The sequence below is a fragment of the Chamaea fasciata genome, unplaced genomic scaffold, assembly GCF_029207755.1.
Source record: "Chamaea fasciata isolate MVZ Bird 193981 ecotype frontalis unplaced genomic scaffold, bChaFas1.0.hap1 SCAF_5, whole genome shotgun sequence".
NCBI classification, from domain to species: Eukaryota; Metazoa; Chordata; class Aves; order Passeriformes; family Sylviidae; genus Chamaea; species Chamaea fasciata.
This window is the reverse complement of record NW_027094090.1, coordinates 55256698-55282558: the sequence shown is the minus strand read 5'-3', so window position 1 is coordinate 55282558 and position 25861 is coordinate 55256698. Positions and strand designations below refer to the sequence as shown.

At 42.4% G+C, this 25861-nt stretch overlaps 2 protein-coding genes across 11 annotated transcripts; one reads left to right on the top strand and one right to left on the bottom strand.

Annotated features, from left to right (window-relative positions):
* Window positions 1-3348: 3348 nt before the first annotated feature.
* On the bottom strand, window positions 3349-22640 carry LOC136289710 (dynein axonemal intermediate chain 7-like). 6 transcript variants are annotated; one of them, XM_066183762.1, is made up of 16 exons: window positions 22530-22640; window positions 22041-22061; window positions 20043-20094; window positions 18960-19051; window positions 17922-18023; window positions 15540-15677; window positions 14638-14784; window positions 13510-13613; window positions 12149-12431; window positions 10329-10434; window positions 7874-8031; window positions 7017-7161; window positions 6548-6762; window positions 5861-6028; window positions 5565-5678; window positions 3351-5020 (listed from the first exon to the last, which is right to left on the bottom strand). In XM_066183762.1, exons 1-16 carry the CDS (start codon window positions 22530-22532, stop codon window positions 4745-4747), a joined length of 2124 nt encoding a protein of 707 aa, XP_066039859.1. In that variant the 5' UTR covers window positions 22533-22640; the 3' UTR covers window positions 3351-4744. The 6 variants fall into 6 exon arrangements, with proteins under 6 accessions (XP_066039864.1, XP_066039859.1, XP_066039860.1 ...); XM_066183763.1 differs by lacking the exons at window positions 22041-22061; window positions 22530-22640 and adding an exon at window positions 21771-21776; XM_066183761.1 differs by lacking the exons at window positions 22041-22061; window positions 22530-22640 and having other exon boundaries at window positions 20043-21744.
* A 64-nt stretch (window positions 22641-22704) lies between these two features.
* ETFRF1 (electron transfer flavoprotein regulatory factor 1) lies at window positions 22705-24222 on the top strand. Of its 5 annotated transcripts, XM_066183771.1 has the most exons (4): window positions 22740-22767; window positions 23319-23392; window positions 23674-23779; window positions 23883-24221. In XM_066183771.1, exons 3-4 carry the CDS (start codon window positions 23735-23737, stop codon window positions 24099-24101), a joined length of 264 nt encoding a protein of 87 aa, XP_066039868.1. In that variant the 5' UTR covers window positions 22740-22767; window positions 23319-23392; window positions 23674-23734; the 3' UTR covers window positions 24102-24221. The 5 variants fall into 5 exon arrangements, with proteins under 5 accessions (XP_066039867.1, XP_066039868.1, XP_066039866.1 ...); XM_066183770.1 differs by lacking the exon at window positions 23319-23392 and having other exon boundaries at window positions 22705-22767; XM_066183769.1 differs by having other exon boundaries at window positions 23319-23779.
* Window positions 24223-25861: the final 1639 nt, after the last annotated feature.

Genomic DNA, 25861 nt, shown 5'->3' with positions numbered 1-25861 from the left:
ATCCCTCCTGGCCAGGCTGGTGGGCAGCAGCTGGATCTGCTCTGGGGGAAAACACCGGGCCCCTGCCAGGAGCTCTGACTCTGCTTTTCCTCCCAGCTCCTGAGCAGTGTCAGGGCCACTCTGGGGGGTTCAAATCCAAATAAACCCCACAGCCCACAGAGTGAATAATCCCAACAGAGAAATGCAGTGTTCTCAAAAAGCTTAAAGATCTGTTCAAAAGGCTATGGCAACACTGTATTGGGATTCCCAGGAACCTTCTTAGTGCTCTTGGTTCCATTTTTATGTATTTTTAGTCCCTCAATGGGCAGCTTGTAGAATTTATCGTGGGATGTAGAAGCTGAGCAGGGTTGGCCTTGGACCGACCTTCATCTCTGGTCCCACTTTGTGCAAACACAACTTGGGCCAAGCTGAGTAAACTCATCACTTCAGCTCTTCCCTCCAAAATATCCCCTACTTATTTCCCTGCAGATGAACTCAGATTTTGCCCTGAACTGTCCACTCCTCACCTCCACTTCCCTCACAGTGTCCATTCTGTTCCCCACAGGTGCCCTGGTGACTCCAGGGAGGTCCCTTTGCCCACAGGGCCTTTCTCCTGCCGCTCTCCAGCCCGAGGCCGTTCCTCTGCTCTCTTTGCCCTTGTCCCACACGGGGCCTCTTCTCCATTCCCTGCCAGCTGCTGCCAAGGAAGGACATGGTGAGTCCTGAGTTCACCTCAAAACAGTCACTCTTTCATCTTGAGATGACCTTGGCTTTTACCCCCACATCTTCCCTACCTGTGCACTGCTGATTGCCTCAGTTTACCTCAAAAATATTCATTCTTTCACCTGCACATTAACTCTGATTTTATGAACAAAATGTCCATTTCCCCCCAACATATTACATAGATTTTTTTAAACGAAAAAAAATCCAGGTTCTGTCTTATCCCCAAAATGCTCTTTCTGTCCCATATACAATGTCAGATTTTTTTCTCCAAAATACTTCTCATCCTTACACATTATCTCAGGTTTTGCCCCCAAATTCACCCTGATGTCCACTACTGATCAACTCATTTTACCTCAAAATGTTCTTTCTTTCACCTAGAGATTACCTAAAGGTTTACTCCCAAATTTCCCTTTTCTGTCTACTGCTGATTATCTCATTTTTCCCTTGAGATATTCATCCTCTGCCTTACAGATTATTTCAAGCTTTACCCCCAAGATTTTCCCTACCTGTCCACTACTAGTTATCTCATGTTTACATCAAAATATTAATTCTCCATCCTGGAGAAAATTTCACTTTCTACACCCATAATTTTCATTATGTATCCACAAGTGATTAGCTCAGTTTTCATTCTCTTCCCTGGGAATTATTTCCTGTTTCCCCTCCAGATTTTCCCTGTCTGTCCACTTCTGCTTTTCTCATTTTTTACAAGCAAGTATTCATTCTCTACTCTGGACATTACTTCCCATTTCCCCCCAACATTTTCCCTACCTGCCCAATTCTGATTACCTCCTTTTAACCTCAAAATATACATTCTTTCCTCTACACAGTAACTCAGACTTTATGACCAAAATATCCATTTTGTCCCCTATATACTAACTAGATTTTAAACCAAAACCACACAGGTGATGTCTGTCTTATCCCCAGAATATTCATTCTGCTCTCTACACATGACATCAGAGTTTTTATCAAAAATATTTTTTTGTTCCGACATATTACATCAGGGTTTGTCCCTCAAATTCTCCCTAGATGTCCACTCCAAATCACCTCCTTTTTACCTCAGTATGTTCATTCTCTGCCCTACAGATTTTCCCAAGTTTTATCCCCAAAAATTTCCTTGCCTACCTCCAGTGACTTCCTCAGTTTGTCAGTACTCACTCTCCAACTAGAGATTTACTCAAGTTTTACCCCCAAAATTTTCCTTACCTATCTATAACTTCTTACCTCATTTTTACCTAAAAATATTCATTGTCAACCTTTAGATTATTTCATATTTAGCCCCCAAAATTCCCCTGCCTATCTACTACTGATTCCCTCATTTTTACTTCAATAATGAATTTCTACCATGTAGCTTTTCTCAGGATTTACCCCCCCAAATTTTCCATCTGCCTACTACTGATCTCATTTTTACCTCAAAAATGTTCATTCTCTGCCCTAAAGATTGTTTAATAATATTTTTACCCCCAAAATTGCCCATAACTGATTCTCTCACCTTACCTTACTTATGTTCATGCTCTTCCCTAGAAATTATCTGAGAATTAGCCCCCTAATTTTCCTTACATGCCCACTATTCATCACCTCATTTTTCCCTCAAAATGTTCATTCCCTGCTCTAGAGGTTTAGTCAGGTTGTGCCTCCAAAATTTTCCCCACCTGTCCACTTCTGAGTACCTCATTTTTACCCTAAAATATTCATTCTGTTCCCTACAGATTACATCAAGTTTTACCCCAAAATTTTCCTTCCTGTAAAATATTGAGTCCTCTCCCCTAAACATCACTTCAGCTTTTCTTCAAAAATATCCCCATACTTATTCCCTGTAGATGAACTCAGATCTTCCCCCAGCTCTGCCACAAATTACCTCCATTTTGCCCCCAAAGTGTCCATTCTGTTCCCCACAGGTGCCCTGGTGACCCCAGGGAGGTCCCTTTGCCCACAGGGCCTCTCTCCAGCCCCTCTCCAGCCCGAGGCCACTCTGCTGCTCCCTCTCTCTGCCCTTGTCCCACATGAGGGGAGAAAGGAGAAAGATTTGAGAACACATCAGCATGTGCCTATGTTTCAACAAATCTCTCATCAAATCATCTTTGCAGCACTTTCCAAGTGAGGTGTATGTGTAAAAACCCCATGTTTTCCTATTCAGACTAATATTGAAGTTTTTAAGAAGATCATGATCTCACAGGGACTCACAGAAATTCTCCCAACACCATTTGCTGTTTGTCTCTGCCAGGGCACCAACAAGAAGTTCTGGGTCAGTTCTTGTTCCATGCTTGCTAGTGACCTCGAGAGAAAAAGGTAGTTATTGCTATTAATTATTGCCACAGGCTTTGGGTTCACAGCTGGGTTACATGTCTATTATGTTCTCTAAATATAGGGAGACAGACATCAACCTGTGGCTCAGTCACTGGAGTCACTTGTCCATTCCCTGCTCTGCTGTCACTCTGCCAAACCCAGCACTGCTGCAGATCTCTACAACAGCACAGCAGTTTATTCACAGGGGGCTTCTCCTAACACACAGTTCCCATAACATATCCAGAGCAATCCAAGTGCTTATTTTACATCTCCACAAGTGTGGCCAAAGTCCCAGATACACAGGAACACCAACTTTTAAGTGTACCAATAGAAGCACCCACAGATTTAAGTATTACTCTTCACACAACCACTAATCCAATTAACTACTGTGCACTTTGACTGCCTGGTGTGGGACGGTCAATAGAGCTTCTGTGTGTCCTGAAGTATGAAGCATGAATTTTTTTCTACAAAATATGAAAAAAACATTAAAAATTATGCCATACTCTAGACAATGCCTTTTAATGTTTAATTTCAAAAAGATAATATTTAATTTTAAGTTTCATTTTAATCAGGACAATGCCTTTTAATTTTCAAACATCCATTAAAAATGAAAAGCACACACAAAATGGACTAAAGCACCAAATATTGGACAAACCTTCAAACAAGCATCATTCTGAAATATGGGCTCTCCAGGTCTCTTTGCCTCTCCATCCTCAGGTGTCACTGCACTCACTCCAGGGTACTTGATAGGAAAAAGCTGCAAGTGGAGATGTCGTGGCTTCCCTGGGATCTTTTCTCCTCTGACCATTGTGGGCAGTGACCAGCGACTGGGAAATGCTCTCTGGGAACCCAGTGTGAGGTACAGGGAGCATGGGTGGACTGGTGAGCTGGGTCAGCTTATCCAGAATTTGCTTCTTGGCTGTGTTTTAAACTCAGAACAGAAGGTCCCCCTGCCCAGCTCCCAGAACAGTAACACCTGTCATTTCTGATGTTTGTGGGATCTAGTTTGCCTTAAGGCTTTTTGGGGTGGAGTGGGAAGAGTTGCACGTTTTGAAGAACCACTGAAGGGCTCTGTTCGTTCCTGCCCTGCCCAGGTACGGTTTGATGTCAGCGTGGGCATCCCACTTGAAGGCTTCCTTCTGCAACGCCAACAAAACCCTCTGGGTGTCCATGTCCATCCTGGTGCTGCTGGCTGCTCTCACGAGCTTCCTGACGGGGCTGTCCCTGCAGAGGCCAGCAGATGCTGCCCCCGTGGGCACGGGGGACTCCTGGACGTCGGTGCAGCAGCTGCTGTGGCCCTACACAGGACTGCAACACCACGGCCCTCCCCCGGTATAGCCCCTGCGGGACAGGAGGGGAGCCCGGGACTTATTTAAGGTTACATGTCTGGATCTGTTTTGTTGGGTTGTGGGTATTTTTTGGGGAAGATATGAACTTTTTTTCTTTAAAGCATGACTTTAAATGAAAAAAAGGTACCTTTTTCCCATTCTGACAAAAGTCATCTTTAAAAGTAGCTAAAAGGGTCTCAGTTCTGTTGAGGTTTACAACAGAATAGCGACTTTGAATGTTAGCTAACAATAAACATGTCTAGGTGGTCTAGCCACAAGAGAACAAAGAATTTATTTTGCTTGAACAAAGAAAATGTTTGAATTTTAGAACCTGTTTCAATGATTTGAATATAAAAGGATTTAAGACTTGAAATGTAACTATATTGAAAGCTTCTGATAATAAAGTTTTAAAGGAAAGCACGCAGTAGTATCTAAGAGTATGCTAAAACTCTGGTAGCAAGGAGCAGCTGATACACAGAATCAATAAACAGGAAGCCAGCTCTTTCCACTCTATCCATGGCTTCACTGCTGGCAGAATCCTTCAGCATATGGTAGAGTGTGGAGTGAAATTCAGACTCTTCTTCCAGCTCTCCTGAAAAAGCTTCACTGGTTTCAGTGAGCTTGAGGGTTTGTACTTTCTCACCACTGAACATATAAAGAGACCAGTCGTTGTCTTTGGCAGAACCTGCTGTAAGATGTTCACTTACCTATGGCAGGAGAGAATGCTCTGTGAGGTGAAGCCTGTGCCACTGTCAGAGTACAAATTCTAATACTTGTGTCACATGCATTTAACCCTTGAGTGAGGAAGCCACTCCAGCTTTCAGCAGTGTGGGCTGTTACCTTTCTCCAGCCACACGTGGGAGTGTTTGGCTGGCTGGGAGAAGTTTTAACCACATGTTTTAGTTCACAGGTGAGACAAATCAATACTGAGGTTGCTTATTCCCTCCTTTTTAGTAGGGAGCAAAGGAGACCCTACAGGTAGGAAGAAAGTCCCAGCTGTTCTTTAAAAAGCTGGCAGAGCAGATTCCCGATTTTCAAGGGGCCTCTGAGGAGCATGAAGCTCTGGCTAAAGCCTCCCTTGGTGACTTCTCAGTCCCATTTTCCTCAGCAAGTGTCTTTGCTGCTGGGACTTGTGTCCCCTGAGAGGTCTCTCAGGTGCAGTGTGAGACACTGAGCTGAGGCCACCATGGGTGAGTTAATTGTTTCTGACTGGGGCAGGGGTCAGTGCTGGGCTGGTCTGACTCCACAAACCTTGAACACAACTTGCTCTGGCCCTGCTTCTCCATTCCACTTGCTGTGAGCAAAAGCAAAAGCAGGTGCAAGCAGAGCCATCTGTTCATAGGCCTTCACTTCTGCCAGGGCAGCCTGCAGTGCACAAGGACAAACAGACAGAACAGATCTCACTCTATTTCCCTGTGTTACAGCAATGTCAGGGCCTGCTTTACTCAGTCCCTGGCTCAGCTGGCAGCACAGCAGGTCCCAGTGCAGCAAAGGGTGACCTGAGTGAAAAATGGGCAAAAACCACCAGGAAACTCTCTGGCACTCACCTTCCTGGGCACAGGGACATACTTGGGAGAGTACTCTGCTGGGAAAATGTTCACTCCAGCTCTTTTCAAAGCTGCTCTGAGGGCAAAAGGACTCATCCATTTTCCTGTGATGTGGGAAAGCACCTCCTCCTTTTCCACCACTACTGAAGCCAACATACACTGATTATCCTGTTGTACAAACCAGTGAAAGCAACTTACTGGTCATGGAAGCTACTTTCTGCTTTAGGCTTCAAATGCTGATATCTTTGCTATGCTGGGTATTACCCACATCATCTGCTACCCTGGGCTGTGACCTTTCATTTACAGATCCTGAAGAAAGCCAGCTTTGTGTAGGAATTGAGAAATGACACTGGTGTACTGATTTGTACAGCAATGAACAGATGGATAATCACGTGTAGCTTGAACTTTGAGAAGAAACAAGGAATATTAGTACTAGGCTGTTAGAAATGCTTTAATTTCTCTTGGTAGAGCTGGGAGGGGAGAGGAGTAATTTTCAGGTCTCTAACAGGTGGAACAGGACTCATAGTAAATAATTGAAATTAAATAACCAGTGCAGTGCTTGGAAAGGAAGAGAGATTCAAATTGCTCTTGTGGAAGCATCCCACATTCTTAATCAGGGACACTGTAATAATTATGGGGGTGTTTTAAACTACAAATGTTTGATTAAAAAAAAACTATTGACAGTACCTTAATCTGTATCTGAATGGTTGCAAAGACTGCAGTAACTGTGAAGAGTCCTTCATCCACACCAGCAGGGTGCAATTCCCAGGCCTGATAGGGCAGGTTCAGGTGAGCATCCTGGAGAAGGGCTACTGTATAAAAGGCACCCATCCCCAAGGTGATGCTCTTTTCTTCTGCTTCATAGGTTATGTTGCTGATGCCATCAGTTCTCCACTGCTGGCCTGGACAAAGAGGATGGAAAGATACAATGATGTACATGGAAGGCTTCTGGCAGTAATGCTGAAGCAAAACAAAACTAAAAAAGTAATAAAAATAAAAAAAATTTAAAACCCCAATCAATTCACATTGAAGTCCCCCAACTATTTCTGGGCTTCAACCTGGCCCTTATCTTTACAGCTGGATTGTAACAACAGTCCATCTCAGGTATAAATTCCACTATTGAAATTTAAAATAAATTTATGTCCTAAGTTTGTACCTGCAGGATCCCATCGGGCAACCACAGGCATTTGAAAATAAATCACATTATCAGGGAGCCTCAGGGTTATCTGTACTGCTGCCTGTGTGCCATCTTCAGCCTTGTCTGGGGAATATGGATACACCTCCAATCCAACATCCAGCAGCTTTAGCAAGAGAGGAAAAGGACAGATAAGGGATTTATCAGAAAATGCAGGTTTTTGTCTTTGAGTTCATCTAACCACTGCAAAGTTTTTTAACGCACCATTTAAACTGGTTTGCTAATATTGCACATTTCCAACTACAACTTTGAAGGCAGTAGAAGAGTTGCTACCATGAGGCCTTGGAACCCTTCCTGTGCTGCTGAAGGCAGCCCCAAGGCAGGGCCATGGGCACAGCCATTTCCAGCAGATCCACAGCCTCAGAAACCAGGAGCAGCTGGGAGGCAAAAGCAGGTGTAACTGCACCCTGTCCCCACAGTGTCAGAGGGAAGGGGAGGTCACAGGGGCTGGGGATGAGCATCCAGGCTCTTCCCTGCCCACAGTCCTGCTCTCTGAGTTTGGCTCTTTGGGAATTTTGCTTACTAAAGGTTTCCAGCTTCACAGTGCAATTTGTGGGTAAGTCAGCACTAGAGGAAACCAGAACACAGTGACCACAGTCCTCCACCAGCCTGAAGAGCCTGGAGCTGCACCAGCAGTGATTTTTGGTAGCACCGTGCTTTTACCTTTCTCATATGAGAAGCTGATGATTTGCAAACCTTGCCTCGTTAGTTTGCTGCTCAGGAAGTCGTGTCCAGTGCATGTGACGGCGGTGACAAGCCCCAGGAGCAGCTCCTCAGGGGGCCCAGGGCAGCAGGGGCTGATCCCTCTCCTCCCTCACCTCCACCATGCTCCAGTCCCCGACGTCCTGGACCTGGGGCGGCAGCTGCAGGGCAGCGATGTGGTACACACCCCCCAGGGGCACCAGCTGCTGCAAATCAGCGACTTGTGGTGCCTCTCCTCTGCCTCCTGCCTCCTCCTGCAGCAGGGCATCCTCTTCTGAAAAACCCAGCAGACAGCAGGAGTTGACCCGGTGCCCAAACTCACCGACCTTTCCCACCCCTCTCGGCATTCACTCTGTGCTGGAAGTGCTTCACTGCAGCGTTCCAGCCCCATCTGCCGGTGCTCTTCAATAATCTCTGAAACGTGGGGAAAGGCGGAGAGCTGGGCAGGGAAAAGCACTTCTTGATTTGGGGCCGAGCTTTTGGATTTGTGGCCAGTTTCAAATGATTTCTATAGGAATAAGGATTTACTGACAAAATGCGTCCATAATTATCCACAGAAGCGTTTCACAAGCACAATAATACAGCAGATTCTGGACAGGTTTAGTAAGATTGTATTGATATAAAAAGAAATGAAACAAATAAAAAGATATATAAAAATAAGGCACTAAAAGGCCATGAGCTGAAGGTGAAAGACATGGTAATTATGAAGAGCAAGAGAGATTTGACATGAAACACAATTTTCAGATAACAAAGATAATTCCTTTTTTTTTTTTCTGTGCATAATTACTTATATATCACAAATGTAAGAACTTAGTGTTTAATTAGTTGGAAAATGTTAGTAAAAGGCAGAAACACTGTGGACAAAAATAGCCATAAATATTTTCTTTAAAAAAACCAAACCAGCCCACATAAAACATCACAAAGGATGGAACAGGAGAAGTTAATGTTGACAGGAATCAAGAAAAAAGTGTTCAATACTGTAGAAACAGCTACTGTAATTGTTATGAAATTTGCTCTGAGAGAATAAGACCATATCAAAAAATGACAACTCTCTCTATAAATTGTCTTCAAGCTTTAAAAAATATTTAAAAGTGACAATGGTGTTAATTTTATGTCAGATTTAGATACATTCTGCAGACTACACTGTCTCACACACCACCATAATGTCCTTTTGCAGATATTTTGAACAACCAACTTACCAGAAGTAAAAAACATTTTACTGCGTTCAACAGTGGCAGCTTATACTTTAACTTGGTTTTTAAAATAATAATACAAAAATATATAGGTATCTTCTAAAGAAACTATTTATTATCCCAAGGTAATTAATCTCCTCAATAGAGGCACAATAAGGGTAAATTCAGAGAAACTGTCACTCTGTTGTTGCACTTCTGGTTTTTAACCCTCATTTACCTGGCTTCTTGTTTTGAACTTAAGGTAACTGAGCATCCTTTCACTGCTATTCTCAAAAGTGATTGAAAGGGTTTGCAAACCATGAACATGCCAGAAAAAAACAGTTTTTTTCCTTCTTTCCTTATTAAAACAGATGAACAAGCTGGAAAACACTCAGGTGTAATTTGTATCTGTGCACATCCACTTCACCTAATACTGTGGTAGGGTTTTTCAAAGTCTGACAGAAATAAAATATAAATTCCTCCACATGAGGCCCAAGTCCTTTATAATCTCTTGAAAACCTTGCTTGTAGGATCTAGTCTGACAACTGGTTCACTGGATGGTGCTCAGTCCAAAGTGTCATGGGGTGGGAAAGAAGAAAAAGGCCGTAAAGTGGAGCTAAATTATGGTAATAGTTGTTTGCAGTTGTTTTATTTAAGTCAGTAGCACAAGAAAACTCACTCTAATTAAACCAAAGGATGACACCACAACACTGGAGAAATTTGTAACTTACATGGGAGAGATAAACAGTTTTATTTCCTAGAATTAGGCCCTCTCACTTTAAGCACCCATTTAGGGAATACTCAGTAACACCCCACACTACACCAATGCCTACCATGATAAGCATTGGAATCATCATTTATTGAGGAAGTAAATCTCCCCAGAGCCTGGCAGGTTCATAAAGATTGTGTGTCTCACACATAAACATATGTATAATAATACACCTATCTATACAAACATGATCAACATGTACATAAGCATAAATAATAAAAATAAGTGTGGGGGCAAACTCCATTTTCCCATCTGCCCTATTATCTCTCCACATGTAACAATCATTAATAGAAATGTCAGCAAAACTCAAATGTTATCAAAATATCCCTATATTTATAAACTTTGCTTTATTCACATGGAGACACTGCAGTGTTTCCATGGATTATGGAATGGCCTGGGTTGGATGAGACCTTCAAGTCCAGTTCCAGCCTCCAGGACATCTTCCACTATCCCAGGCTGCTCCAGAGCCTCATCCAGCCTGGCCTTGGACATTTCCAGGGATGGAGCAGTCACAGCTTCTCTGGGCAACCTGTGCTCAGGTTCTTCACCCTTACAGTGAACAATTTTTAACATAGAAAATACTTAGCCTAAGTACTTTTTTAGTCCTGCACGTAAAAACTAACCAAATACCTTGTGATGGAACATCCAAGGTGTCTGAATTTTGCTCGGTTTTCTCCTCTGTCTCTTTTACATCATCTGTGTTATTGCTGTTTTCTTTCAGTGAAGCAGCACTCTCCTAGACAAAAAGCAAGATTCCATTAGTCAGAGACAAACACAATGAAGAAGGTATCCCCTCCCTCAAGGAGGCCTAAGGAGAAGGGATTCAGCAACATTTGTACCAATCTTGCTACAGGGTCACGGTTGTAAGAGAAGTAATTTCTACCTAGCTAGCAAAAGTGTTTTGATTAAAGGTACTCTCTGATTTGGAACTGGATTTATAGAGACAAAGTAATTACTGCATTTCCACAGCAAATTCCATCTTGAGCTCCCTGAGTACCAAACAAGCACTAGCACCCAACCCTTTTTCAGCAGAGTGCACTCAAAAGTTGTGGTTTTGCTGATTTTACAGCCAGCAGAATGGCACCAAGTAAAACGGAAGTTGAGACTGAATCCAAACCAACACTGAAACTGTGCCAGAGCCTCACCTGTGGCTTTGGCCTGTGCCTGGCCCATGATATTTATCCCCTTTCACACTGTATTTCATTGTTATTTACACACAGCAATGTGGGGGAGCTCAAGGCACAGCCAGACAGGAGGATGCTGAGAAACAATTCCCTGGATTTCCAGACAAATGTCCAACCCAGACAGGGATTCATCCATGCCACAGCAGACTCCTCTGGAGGCACAGCACCTTCTGTGCCCTGGCTGTGCCTGCCAGCACCTGGGAACAACACACATCTCCTCCAAGAGGACAGGAGGTGAGAGGACAGAAGCTGAGAGAAGTGGAGCCTTCTGAGGGAAGAGGAAAATTCACAAAATGGGTAAGAAAGAAAAAGAGAGGGAATAAAATGAAGGAGCATAAAGAAAGTCTGAGAAATGTAGGTGAAAAGTGCCAGAAGATTTGATTTTTCATACAAAAAAAGAAAAGAAGGAACCAAGAGACACAGGATTACAAGCACTGATTCATTACAAAGGCGTTATGGACTGAAAAGGAGAAAAGCCATGCTCATGAACCCCGTTTGATCCCCATTGGATCTGTGCATGGACCCCAGAATTCGTTCATTAAGAGCTGAGTAGAGGATACTTGTGGGTCCCTTTCCACTCAGAATATCCTGTGAAATTGCTCCAAACATGGTAAGTAGGCCTAAAACTTGATGTTTTCTCAGTTATTTCTGCAGAAACTTCAGGTAGAGAACACCAGGCATTTATCTGAAAGTCACAGGTGATACACAAAGTGAAAACCCCAAATGCTGTAAGGACAACTTAAAACCAAGCAAGTTCCATCACACCTAAAGCCAACATATTCCATGGAAGAGAGCTGAGGAAGAGGACAGGCAGCCAGAAATAGTATTTGAAAAGCCTTCAAAGCGCAAAGGGTCAGCACACAGACATGGAGCAGCCAGACATCTGGACAGCCAACACCTGCTGAACTCTGAATCTTACTCTGCACACTGCAAATTTCCCTAAAATTGGATTCCTGCAGGGATTTTGTGGGGCTGTCAGTTTTGCAGAAGCAGAATCCATTCATCTGTACATGTGCCAGATATTTATAGAAATATCTTTCAATGGCACTTCATGCTTGATCCTTCTCTTAAACCACCAACCAAATGCCAACTGCACACCCTGTCCAAACTTCCTTTTCTACTTTCCATTCCCTTGAGAAGATCTATGACACTGTTGACACAAGCCGCCTTTTCCTATGAAACATTTAAGGATTTGGCTGTCCTGCACAGGGCGCTGTGACTGAGCTTCAAGTGTAGATTATCCTTTGAATAGGTTTTTTTACTTACCTTTCTCCCCTGAGAACTCGTTTCTTCTGCAGCAGGTACGCTGGGTTCTTCCTCACCTTTCTCCTCCTCGTCTTCTCCTCGTTCTTTCCCAGAGTCTTTTGGATGCTCAGCTAAGTCCCTGGTGTCTGAGGCTTCCTGCCTGGGCAGCCCTTGGCACTGCACCCACAGGGGAGACAAGTGGTCGTAGCGGGTGTGCAACACACGGACGGCCACGCTGCTCAGAGCCAGAGATTTGGGCAGGTCAAAGGCATGTCCTGCCCCCTGGAACACAAAGTTCTTCAACCTGGGAAGGGCAGTGACAACAACAACAACAGGCCCTGGTGAGGTTGGCAGCACTTCACTTGGTGTCTCCTCACAAAGGGTCAAATCTCTTTGGGGATTTGTTGCAGCATCTGAGAAACGCTGTGGGATGTCACACATCCCACAGCACAGCCCCTCCAGCACAGCCACAACTGCAGCAAGGGGATCAGGAGTTTCAAAAATAAGTCGTGACAGGATGACAATGAGGCAGGATCAGGTGGCAGCTCTTCTAGAAACTACATTCCTGGTGAAACTCATTTATTGGAAAAATCCCTGCACAGCTGTTACATCATTCCCAGCAGCTTTTGAAATAATTCAAATAATATTTAATTTTGGGTCAGATAAGCTGGTCACAAGTTCTAAAAATCTTCTAGTAAAGCAACACTTAGCTTTTAATTGTTGGTGGAATAATTAAAGTGCATCTCTCTGCTGGCTAAAAGGCTTTAACACTTAACCCATATGGGCTTTTCCTGCAGGTCAGTCTGATATTGCTTAGCACCCACCCTTCTACTTATCTTAACAAAACTCACAGCAACAGGTCCTTAGTCAAGCTAAAGTCCTTTTAAAACCTTATTCCTTATATTTATGGAGTGGGAGTAAGAAGTCTGCTCAAAAATGTCATTTTGAGAATGTACTATTTAAATGGTAATCCAATAAAAACACAAAACTCAAGATTCAGAAATTATAGTGCATCCCAGGCTCTAAAATATTTTCTCTAACTGAGCACAAAGTATCATTCACTGCTTTGCAAACAACAGGAACAACTTAGAAAATATTAAATGCATCAGCAAGAAACACTGCTTCCAGAGGAATTTCAATTCTATGCATGAGCTTTATTGTTTTTCTTTCAAATTTTTCTGGCAGTGACAGGGTTCTGCTGCTGCATTTTAAGAAAGAAATTTATGTATCTCTAAACCACTCCTTAGCAACAGCAGCATTGAGAGACTGCAGAATGGATGCTATTCAACAACAACAACAAAAAGATGATGTGAAATTGACTCTTGGTGTTTACTCAACAAAGCCAGGCCTCATTTCAAATTAATAATTTCAGTGTGCTGTACCTTGCTTTCTTCTTCAGATTGACCCAAATACAGAAAGTACTATTTTTATTCTTTATGACTGTGTGCATATTCCCGGTTTCAGAATCTTCATACATACTAGCTGTCTACAAAGAAAAAAGCCAATTAAAACATGTGTTATTTATTTCACTTTGATTGACCTACATTTACTTGAATAAATTAATAAAAAATATATATAAGAATGAAAATACACCAGACCAAGCCCAGCTGTGTTGTATTTATGCACTAAAGAACAACAGTTATAAACTCAAATCTGTTTCTTAAAATTTGAACTATGTTCCTTTTTTTTCCTCTGACTTCATAAATTCTGTGAGTCAAGTGCTTCCAAATACGGATTCTTCCATTATTTCCCTAATTCTCAGAATAAATTATTAAAAAATTGACAAAAAAAGGATTTCCTGAGCAATAGTGGACTCCTACTCCAGAGTCATTTCACAGATTATTTTATCATTAAGGCAACACTGAACTTGTGTAATAATGATTATATTGGGAGCTTAATCCTAAATTCAACAAACAAGAATTCAACATTTCTTAATTTCCAGGGAGGTCTGACTGTGCACGTACAACTGGTTCACTATTTCACTAATATTCCATTGCTAAACACACTTGTCTATATTTGATTAATATTCTTGAGAGAGCAAGGTCACTACCTACACATGCAGCTCAAAAAACTGACTCTCCAGCACAATTTCATTTTCTTGTTTAAATACTCTTCACCTTTCCCAAGAGCTAAGTTTCAAAAATATTTTAATCACATGAACTTGTATTAAAAAAATGTATACAAGGCAACCTTATGAGCTGCTTTTCACATCTACATTATTTCGGTACTGTCAACAAATTTCATACACCACCTCTTGTCTTCATCATCTCCAAATCTCTCAAAACTTCCCAGTAGTTTATTCTTGTCTGACTTATTGATGAGATTTTCCACTGTAACGTTCAGATTTTCAGGAATTTTGAATAATTGCAAAGTCTGGCAAGTGCTATAAACATGATTTGGGAACTCACAGACTCATCTCAGGACCAAACAAAGCCACCCATCATTAAAGAACACTTGGAGTTACACTTATGTGCACCTGTCACAACTTTGAAGCAGTAAATCTCACTCACTTTGAGCAGGTTCTGTGTAGCCTCATTGTACTTCTGATGAAGCAGATCCTGCAATTGCAAAATAAATTCCAGGTACTGGTCTCGTTGTTTTTCTGTGATCTCATCTGGTGATGCCTCCAATAGAAGATACTCAAACTTCTCAATCAACTAGAAGACATTTACATGGGAAAAGTATTTGTTTTGACACCATCTTTAACATATTGTCTGTTCTGTCATAAAAAATGGGGCAAACATACCTCCTTTGTACCTAAACAGATTTTGGTCACAAAAATAACATTTTTTTTTTTTTTTAATAGACAGATAGGAAATCTACCTACCAGAACCAAACCAGCCCAAATAAACCTGTATTACACATGCAATTCCCCACCCCCCCGCCCCAGTTTCAAGAAGACCTCATTTAACTTCCTGAAAAACAACATAAAGTCAGCATAAAACAAACTCCTAAATTTACAGAGCAGGCACAGATTGCTTAAAATTGCTTCACAAGCTATCAGTGGCTGCTGACTTCTGTTGGTAAAAATCAATTCTGGGAACTTTTGCTCTTACATGACATTTTAGTGGCTCAAGTGTTACAAAATAAGGCTGTTGTCCACCAAAGCATTTCTATCTGACATGAGCCTGTATGCTCTGGTTTAAAATGCAAAGGAATATGGGTGTTGGAATGATAGACCTCAGTACAGAAACACAGCACATAAATCCCTTAAATGCATATTGAGAGTCAATACACATCTTCTTCGTGTTAACAATAAATCTGTAATGAAATAAAAATAGAAAAATTGAAGAACTTCTAGGTGTTGAAGATCTTTCAGTCATTTGGCCACGAAAAAAAGGGAAAACCGAGTTAGAGGGAGCTGTTAAGGCTATGTTAAACTTCAACCGAAACACACCATTTTAACACTTACATTTAGGACCACTTCCTCCTTCTCCATCACGAGCTGAACATCCTCATCGTGGTCGTCACGCCACAAGCTCATGAAAGTGTTGATTTCCTGAGGTACAGTGGGGTCAGGAGTCCCATCACAGCTGAGGTAATGCTCCCACTACAGAAGAGTTCAGAGAAAAGTGGATACAGGTGTGCTGCACACTGCTACTGCAAGAAAAAGGAGGATTCTGAAAGACAAATATATTATAGTGACAGGATTCTAACACCACCTGGTTTATTTTTCCTATGCCAGGAAAAATGGTTTGCTTTGATATTAATGTGTTAAGATGCTTCTGCCCACCTCACACTTGCTGTTTATACCTATTTATCAGTGGGTGCTCCACAAAAGCAATGAATTCAGTAGCTGCCACAAGGGAGGGGCTGGAAGAATAAAATGACTGAGAACAGAAATGAGAAACGTGCAGGTGGAAGAGGCAGGTAGGTCTCAGATCAGATTCCACCAAGAAAACTGAACATTCCTACAATGGCAATAAATTTAAGAGCCTCTACTGCAACATGTTTATTTCTCCTTTCTCTGCCCCTGAAGGAGATTTCCTCTCCCTTACCAGCATTAATTCTCCTGTTGTAGAAACCCCTGGTAGGAATGTGAAATCCTAGATTAGTGGGTTTTTTAAATAATTTTATTTTCAAATCAACTCTTGGTCATTCCTGTAAGTGGTGGAAAGAAAAAAAGTCAGTGGCAGACTAAACCCACTTAATGCCAAACATAAGCCTAACATTGGCTCCTGGGAACAATTTATCACCCACAATGGATTTTTTTGCATCCATAGAATAGGATATTAATGAAACATTGCCCTCCTGTTTGCTGTGAAGATTATTAACCCCATGTTACTGAAAACTCCATTACAAAGGAAAATATATCTTTTAAAGCAAAAGCACTTAGAGGATTGCATTCCCAACCACTCCCATCAGCATTCCTACTGACTTCAAACAAAGCAACAATAGGGGAGTGCTGAGTGCACTGGAAACTCCTGTATAAAAGACTGATCAATTTTCAGCAGTAAGACATCTGATTTCTTTTTTTTTACATCTTTGCACCGAAAAGAGAGCTTCACTTTTATTGTCACACACTTAGAAGTAACAGCACTTATTTTGAGAAAAAGGATAAATTTCATGGTAAGTTGTAAATGCATGTCTTCATCTAAACTGAAATTGTTCAGAAATAGACGTGGAAAGTCAGAATCTGCTATTATCTATTTCCTTTGCCCTAAATAATCTTAACAACAGACTAACAGAAACTCTGGCATTTCCCATAATCTACCAGTGTTTTATCAGACTTATTTTAAAATCAATAGTTCTAGTTTGTCAAAAACATCCATAAACAACAGCTGGCAATGATCACAGGCTGTAACAGAGAAATGCCAATTGCATTCAGAGAAAAATTGTTACAGTGAGAGTGGTAAAGCTGTCAAAGATGCTGTGGTACCTCCAACTTTCAAATATTTCAAAACCCAACTGAGCAGCTTGATTCAACATAAGACTTGGCCCTGCTTGGTGCAGGAGGTTGAGCTGCAGGAACTTCAGAAGTTCTGTCTAACATGATTTAGCCTGTGATTGTGAAGTTCTTCTGCAGAGACTTTAAAAGGATTAAGCAGTACACAAGAAAAAGAGAAAATCCTTGTGTCCACAAGACTGTGGGATATGAAACGTTTGGTTCCTTACCTGACCAAATCTCATTATCAGACTGTCACTGAGTGGTGTGTCTGCAAGACTCACAAGAGTGAAATTTACTCTATTTCCGCACCTTACCACTTAAAATTGAACTTGACAGGTACATAATGCCATTGGGTGATGATTTGATGATTCAACCACCAATGGGTGTCACCCTCAACTGCAGCCATCAACTTTTAGCTGCATTTTCATACATTTCCAGCCCTGATCTGGGTTTGTGCCACATCCTTCAAAAATCTTGCAAGCCTGTCTCTCTGAATGATGACTTTTGATATCCAGGAACAACTGAAACAAATGTTCTACAGAATTTCTTTTTAAGCCCTGGCAGAGCTGCTTTTTTTTTTTTTTTTTTTTTTTTTTTTAATGAAATGGTTAAAAGTAGAATGAACTAAAGAAATAAAAGAGGAAGATACCAGAACATCTCAAATTACAATTCCTTGTGACTGTTGGGGTAAGCTATGGGGCATTGATACTTTGATCACCAAACAGGCTCCTCTTTGCTGACATTTCTTTTCTGTGTGCTCCAAAGTAAAGAAGTGAGCATGGCCTGTCACTGCTTTGAGAGAGAATTCAAAATGCTGTCACAGCACACACCTACATTCAAGAACTGGAAGCTCCTAAAGTCTCTCCCTTGCCAAACCTCTGGGCAGATTTTGGGAAGAAAGCTTACCTTGGCTTGTTCTCTGTAATCCATTTTCCACTGCTGTGCAGAAAGAAACTTCTGTTCCAGTGAATGAAGTTCTGCTAGTTCGGACTCCCTCTCTACTTGATACTGTTAATATATATATATATATATCTCAAACAGAGCAGTTAAATATTTGGCTTATTTCTTACAATTATTTTACACAGAAGAAACAAATTTGGGATATTTGAATGTGTTATTATTTAAACAAATCCAAACACTGAAAACTTTCTTTTTGTATTAAACATATTGAGAAGACTACAGTAGTTTGCAATATGTAGCTGCTGAGCCATATGATAAACATAATGTGACATATGATTGTAACCTCTCACTTGAACAGTCTCCATAACACCATCCCAGAGACAGCTCTAATGGGAGCTGCTAAAAATGTAAGCATCATTTGGAAAAAGTGTGCAAGACAGTTTTATTTTTTTCCCGTTAAATTTCTATTATTTTAAGGTCACCTTCTCCCTAGGAGGGAAAAAAATATTCTGTGAAGTACAAGAGGAGCAGACAAGAGTGACTCTTTCAAAAAAAATTAGCTTGTTGCAAATATTTTTTTTTCTTTTTTAAACACAAAAATATTTATCTATTACCAATCAGTTTTTGTTCTGAATGCCAGACTGTTCAGAAAAATAAATATACGTAGTCTAATACACATACATATATATACAAACACAAATCACTGTATCTGCCTGAGCAGGGAACCAATTAAGGAATTTGTACCAAATATCCTCATGGGGAACATGAAAAATACATTCAGTTGAAAGCACAGTGGAAATTGAAAAAAAAAAAGGCATTTAATCAAAGTGAAGAAACACATATCATAAAAGATAATGCATTTAAATTTATCAAAATTGGAAAATTTCCTCAATATTGTTCCCAACACATAAGGAAAGGAAGGAAATAAATTCCTATATTAGGAAGCTAATTAAGGAAATTAATTCCTGTAAATGACTAGTGTTTTACAGGCCTTGTCTCAAGTTTAGAAATAGGATTAAATTTTTTCATTGGGTAAAAACTAACCTTTGCCTCTAGCTTTGCCAAGTGCTCTTGATACAGTCTCTCCCTTTCAAGTCTTTCTGCTTCTTCTTGTTCAGCTCGTAATTGAGCTTCAGCTGAGGATTGGGAAAGAGATCAAGGGCATAACTGTGCTTTCCTAAATCATTTCTAAAAAATGATTTGGTTACAGCTGTAATGATAAAACTACTGTAAAATTAACATTATGAGCAACATAAATGTTTATCTTTCACTGCACAGAAATCTCCCATATGGAGATTGATCCAAATTAATTTGAATGCTACTAAAACACACTCTCTGGCACTGCCCCTATCAGTCTGTGAGGATAAAAGCAGAAACAAGGACCAGCAAGTACAGCAGCAGGACTGCTCACTCCATCTACAGTTTCAATGGACAAAGGTTCTTAATCCAAAGTCCTGAGTGAAACTCAGTGCTTTAATCCCAAATTCCTCTTCTTCTTTCCTACAACCACTGGTTTCCTACAATTCTAATTTTACAGCTGTTTGTTCATTGAAATCCTCTTCAGGATCTGCTACTCCACAGTTCTGGCTTCTCTTTGCTGCCATAGGGACTAGAAAATTAGAGAGGATGTGAAAACTGATTCAACCTCTAAGCCTTTAGTCTAAAATGGCACAGTCTGTGCCTCAATCCCGATGTTCAAGTGACTTGATGCCATCACCTCCAAATAAATCATGTCAAGAGTGTGTGTGTGCTGCACTGAGGCAAGTTCCCAAATCTGCCTGTGCCCACCTGAGCTGCCACTCCCACCCCAAAATCTTACAGTGATTAGCAGTCACTGGTAGTCACTGCATGCTTAAGCCCCCACCAGGATGGATTAATGGTAAATTATTTCTTCCCAACTTCCTAACTGCAGCAGGAACAACTAGAAAAGAGAGTATTGCTCTGATAGGGAAGTGTGACGCAGCATCAAGGACAGGGAATTTGGCCCACACCAGAAAAGAGGGAAGAATCATTTGTATTTGTAAAACAGACAGCAATTCACATCTAGTTAATGATGTTACTTTCAGCCCATTCATTTAAAATAAATGATTTGTCCATCCTATTCCCTCTGAAGGAAGTGCACAGTACCTCTCAGCTTCGCTTCCCTTTCTTTCTTTGATTTGCCACCTTTGCCACCGGACTTCATGTTTGCAATAATGGAGAACAGAACAAATGTCAGTATTATTTTAATACAATTTGGCAGTTCCATAAATCTGTAACTTTGCCCTTCCAATGTGATCCCTCAATTAAGATTTTAGACTCGCTAAACAGCCAGTGAAGCCTCCAGAACAGTAATGCACATTCTGGACTCAATTTTCTTCTCTTTTTTATGCTAAGGTCTTACCATCAAAGTATTTTTCTATGCTAGACATTCCCAAACACAGCCACAACATGAGAGTATTAAAATCTTTTGGTTTAATGCAGAAATTGAATAACAGGCAGATCTGCTAAGAAAGTAGATGTTACAGCTTCAAACATTTTAGGAAATACCGGAAATTTTGGGACAAGCCTGGCATTTAGAAGCATCTAATTCACAACACAAAATACAAAAGAGTTCTCTTTTCTGTTATAAAATCTCACTACAACTCCAGACAGCTCACTGTTGACCTCCAGCATAATCTAAGAATAACTATATTTCAAATCTGAGGTTCTCAAAAATTATCTGACCGCTGGTCCTTCTTCACACACCAAGCGTGTTACAGATACTCTCATTTCACCCTTTGATTCTGACTATCACACATTCAGATATAACTAACTACTTATTCACTTCACACTACTTGGCATGGCAATAAATATATTGACATAAGTGTATATAAATGAATGCAACTTTTAGTACAGAGATTGCCATGAAGCTGGGACAAACACAACGGTGACAATAAAGTGTCACTGGAATCTGAGTGCATCTTATCGCATCTGTTACCAAAGTGTTAGTTTGCAAAATTATGCCAAAACAGTCAGCAAAACTCACACTTCTATCCATTAGGATTTCAGGGAAGAAATTGATATTTTCACTTTGAAAAATAAGTAAACTGAAAATGGAAAATCTGCCTGTTTCAATTACTTCCAACCACATTTTAGGCAACTACTTTTTACATTCCTATGACTTAATGGAGCACTGAGAAGAGTGAGATGCACAGCTGGGGTAAATAATTTCATTATCACTGAATTAAGAATAACCCAAAGGATAAATTTATGCAGCTCAGTTTCCCATGGACTTCTGCCTGTTGTCCCTTCACTCCCCTTATTCTGTGTCTAGCCTATGGCTCAAATAACAGAATCCCAGAATCATTCAGGTTGGAAAAGAGCTCTAAGATCATCAAGTCTAAGCTGGGCCCAATCCCCATCTTGTCACCGAGCTCAGAGCACTGAGTGTCACGTCCAGTCATTCCCTGGACACCTCCAGGGATGGGGATTCCAAAGATTTCTGGGCAGCCCCTTCCAATGCTTGACAAACCTTTCATGATGAAATTCCTCCTGATGCCCAACCTGAACCTCCCGTGGCACAGCTTGAGGCCGTTCCCTCTTGTCCTGTCCCTTGTTCCCTTGGGACCAGCGCCTGACGCCTCTCGGCCACCCCCTCCTGTCAGGGAGCTGTACAGAGCCAGAAGGTCCCTCCTGAGCCTCCTTTTCTCCAGGCTGAGCCCTCCCAGCTGCTCCTGGTGCTCCAGCCCCTTTCCCGGCTCTGTTCCCTTCCCTGGACATGCTCCAGCCCCTCAATGTCCATCTTGCAGTGAGGGGCCAGAGGGAACTGGACTCAGGACTGGAGGTGTGGCCCCAGCACAGGGGACAGTCACTGTCCCGGTCCTGCTGACACACCATGGCTGGGACAGAGCCAGGACACGGCCTCTCTGCCTGGACACCCGTTGCCAAGCCAGACAAGCACTGGCTGCACCGGCCACACTCTCTCAGCAGCGCTGCAGGAACACTTGGCCCCCTTGCAAAAGGCACAAAAGCTCGGTGTCCTGGAGACGCCTCTTCCTCCTTCAGATTCAATGAACCCTGGCCAGCTGCCTCAGGAAAAAACCAAAAAATCAAATTAAAAAAATAAACACAACAGTGAATTACAGCGTGTTTCTGCCTACCTACCTTTTTTTTTGGTTTTGGACCCTAAAAGATAAGAAGGGGGGAAAAAAGGAAAGGGAACATCAGACAACAACGTTATCAGCTAGAAAGGAATAATTAAAAAAATACTTCCATCCTGTTAAAACTGGATGTGATAATCTATCGAAAAACTACGACAATAATTTCAATACTGAAGAAAATCAGCCACTAACACACGACTCTTGGAATGAAGTTTGTTAGCACAGAGCCATTCTGGCAAGAAGTCAGAGCCACCTGCCGGCTGCTTCCACACGGAGCAACCACAGCAACAAACCACGGCACAGGGACTTACACCGGGAGATTTACACACAAGAGATAACGCGTCCTTCAGGCGCTTCTTTTAGCCTTAAAGCCTTTTCTGCACCTCCAGGGACTTTGGTAGCTAACAAGGAACCAACCCGCTTTACACTCCGCCACCTCATCCTTCCCCTGTCCACCACGTAACCCGTACCCCAGGCCCCCTCCCCGCCCCACCATGTCCCGCAGCGGGTGGCGGTGCCCGTGGCCGTGCCCGTCTCCCTCAGGCTGGCGATCCCGCGGATCTCCACAGGCTCCAGCGGGTGGCGGTGGCGCTGCCCGTGGCCGTCTCCCTCAGGCCGGCGATCCCGCGGATGCACAGGCCCCGCCCGGCGGCGGCGCAGGCGCGGCTCGGGCCGGGCGCGCTCCCGGCGCTGCCGTAAAGCGGCGCCGCGGCGGCTCCGGGAGGGAGCGGGTGAGGTCCCGGTCCGGCCTTGCCGGGATCCGCGGGAACCGGGGATGGCTCTGGGGAGACCTCGGGGGACAGGCGGGGCCAGGGGGAGGTGGCGGCCCCAGGAGGCCCCGCAGCGGGAGCTGGATTGGATTCCAGTCGCCTGTGGTTTGGTAACGTCCGAGGCCGGGTTGGACGGCGCTCGGAGCAACCTGGGATAGTGGAAGGTGTCAGGGAGCTGGGGGGAGATGATCTTTAAGGTCCTTTCCAACCCAAGCCATTCTGTGATTTTGTCTTTAAAATAAGCAAATCAGTTACTTTGTCACTTATCCTTACGTTTTGCCGGCGCACGCTGGTCTCCGTTTGTAACGCACTTAAAGGGTCCTTTAAAAAGCAATGAGTGCGACAGTTACAAAAATATATGTGTGTATTTATAAAATGGATATATCTACCTATACAATATAGGAATATGTAATGCATAAATATATATGGAAATAAAAATACATCAAAATATGCTATTATAAGCATTGCTATATAAATATATAAAATACATAAATATGTCTTTTTATTTATAGATCTTTACCACTTTATCTGTACGTATATGAAGATACAGTTTTTTAGCAGACTATAGAAGCAGCCACGCCAGCAGGTACAGAATTGTAAGGGTGTGAGAAAGCAGCCATTGAACAGCACAAAGTGTCCCAGTTGTTGGAAGTTATTAGAAGTTTATTGTTTTCTGTTTCACGGGGAAGGGGAGAAGACAATGAGAAACTAAATGGAATAAAAAGTAAGAAAGAAAAAGAAAGAAGAGAGAGAGAAGAAGCAGAATTAGAGCAAACTGGGCTCAGCAGGATACAGAAGTTTTAGGATGGCTGAGGCGAGATTTACTGACTTACAGAGAAGGCTAATTTCAAATTGATTATCCTTCAGGTAACAAAACCCAAACAAACCAAAAAAATCACACAAGGACAGAGTTCACTGAAATGTGAGAATGGCCAATTCTTTAAGAAGTGAAGTGATAAAACTGTACAAAAATGTAAGTGTCTTAAATGCCACCAGCACCTTCCTTAACCAGAAAACGAACCCCCTTTCACTGTGCACTCAGTTAATTAAAAACACATTATTCTTTTCTTTCCAAGCTGCTGTACCTTGGAAGGGAGTATCCCAAAGGAGCAGACTACTTCAGAACCCGTTTGAAAGCAGCTTTTCTAAAAAACAAAGATGAGACAGACCCTGAAAAAATTAAGCAACTGATTGCCCGGGGAGAGTTTGTTATAAAGGAGCTGGAGGCTTTGTACTTCCTGAGGAAATACCGAGCCATGAAGCAGCGCTACTACAGCGACGACGACAAGCCCTGACTGTGCCTGTAACCACACACACCCAGGAAAGGTAACAATAAAAGAGCTCTAACTGCAAAAGAAGTGAAATGTAAATCTTTCCAACCCCTCCAGAGCACAAATCAGGGGGCTGCTTCCCTGCCAGGAGTCACTTGAAGGGTTTGGGGTGTGCAGGTTATGGGTAATAGGTTTTCCTCTGCTGCTTTTGACCTCCTCAGACTAAAACTTCAGGTATGAAACGATTTTGCAGGAAGGAGTGGTTGCACAGCCCTGTTCTGTTTCACTTCAATGTATGTGTTGAACAGAAGGTATTCTTACCCCATAGCTGTGTGGTTTGGGTGTCAGTTAAAGGTACTATGCTTGTTACCTGAAAGATGAACCTGATTTTAAAAATGCTCCACACTGAATGATCTGTTTCCCCTGGAAATGAGCACCCTCTCAAAAGTGAAGTTCCCAGCCCTGGAGAGGGAGTGCTGTGTTCAGTTCTGGTCTCCACAGTTCAGGAAAGACAAGGAGCTATTGGAGAGGATCAAGCAGAGGCCATAAACATGAGGGGTCTGGAGCATCTGTTATGAGAAGGGACTGCAGGAGCTGGGCCTCTAGTCCAGAAAAGAGAAGACAGAGGGGATCTCATCAATGCATATAAATATCTCATGGGTGGGTGCCAAGAGGACGGTGCCAGGCTCTTTCCAGTGGTGCCCAACGACAGGACAAGGAGCAATGGCCATAAACATAATGCAAAAAGTTCCACCTCAGCATGAGGAAGAATTTCTGTACACTGAGGGTGGCAGAGCCCTGGAACAGCTGCCCAGGGAGGGTGTGGAGTCTCCCTCTCTGCAGACATCTCAAACCCCCCTGGACTTGTTCCTGTGTCACCTGCTCCAGGTGACCCTCCCTGGGCAGGGGGGTTGGACTAAATGGTCTCCAGAGGCCCCTTCCAACCCTGACTATTCAGTGATTCTGTGGAAGTAAATTCTTCAATTTTTTAACTTCATCTGCTCAACTTGCAGAGGCACCACCTTGCTGTGTCAGGGAGACAACTGCAGGGTCAGGAAAGGGGGGTGTTTGAACAACAGTGCTTGAAGCACTTGGGCCCTGAAGACAATTCCTGCTACTGCTGAATTCTGCTGTTGTGTAACTGCTGCAGCAGGAATAGAAAACTTGATCTTTGCCCCTGGAAGAGAAGTTTGGCCATGGCTGTTTGCTGCAGGCTGTCTCTATGGGCTTTGGCCCGACTCACACTTGTGTCAGAGCTGATACTGTGTGGAGTTGGTTGGTGTTTCCACCAACTAAATGACACTGGAGAGAGAAATAATCTTTGAAATATAGGCAAGGAATCACTGCAGTAGAGCTGTTGGCAGTAGCAAGTCTTCACACTGGCACTAAAGAGTGTTTTAAGGTCACTCAGAGAATTGCCAGCAAAGGCATCAGCAAAACCAGGAGTAATATAAAAGTGAAAGTGTCACAAAGTCCATTCAACAAGGTTCACTCCACTATTTACTAGGTGGTTAAAGCACACAGAGAAAAAGCAAACTAAAATCTACAATCAATCCAAAACCAAAATCAACCAAAAGGTATCTCTGAGGATGCTGGGGATACAAAAAGGGCAAGGATGGAAAAGGGTATGGATAAAAGGAATAATGAAGATGCTCCTGTTGAATCACAAAGTTCAGAGTGGACCCCCTTGCAAAACTGAGCCCCAGATCTGACCTATGGTTTATGCCTGAAGTTTTAACAGCATTTAAACTTAACAGCACTTACTCCATAGTTTAAAACAATTT

Bases quoted from the DNA above. Each gene is read 5' to 3' on its own strand.
- LOC136289710 (XM_066183761.1), bottom strand. From the start codon at position 20,163: ATGGAACTGCCAAATTGTATTAAAATAATACTGACATTTGTTCTGTTC. The intron at 18,024-18,959 runs GTTAGTTTTTAC...ATATATTAACAG, and splicing joins TGGCAAAGCTAGAGGCAAAG to TATCAAGTAGAGAGGGAGTC. The intron at 13,614-14,637 runs GTGAGTGAGATT...TTTTCTTTGTAG, and splicing joins CTACACAGAACCTGCTCAAA to ACAGCTAGTATGTATGAAGA.
- ETFRF1 (XM_066183772.1), top strand. From the start codon at position 23,735: ATGGCCAATTCTTTAAGAAGTGAAGTGATAAAACTGTACAAAAAT. The intron at 23,780-23,882 runs GTAAGTGTCTTA...TTTCTTTCCAAG, and splicing joins TGATAAAACTGTACAAAAAT to CTGCTGTACCTTGGAAGGGA.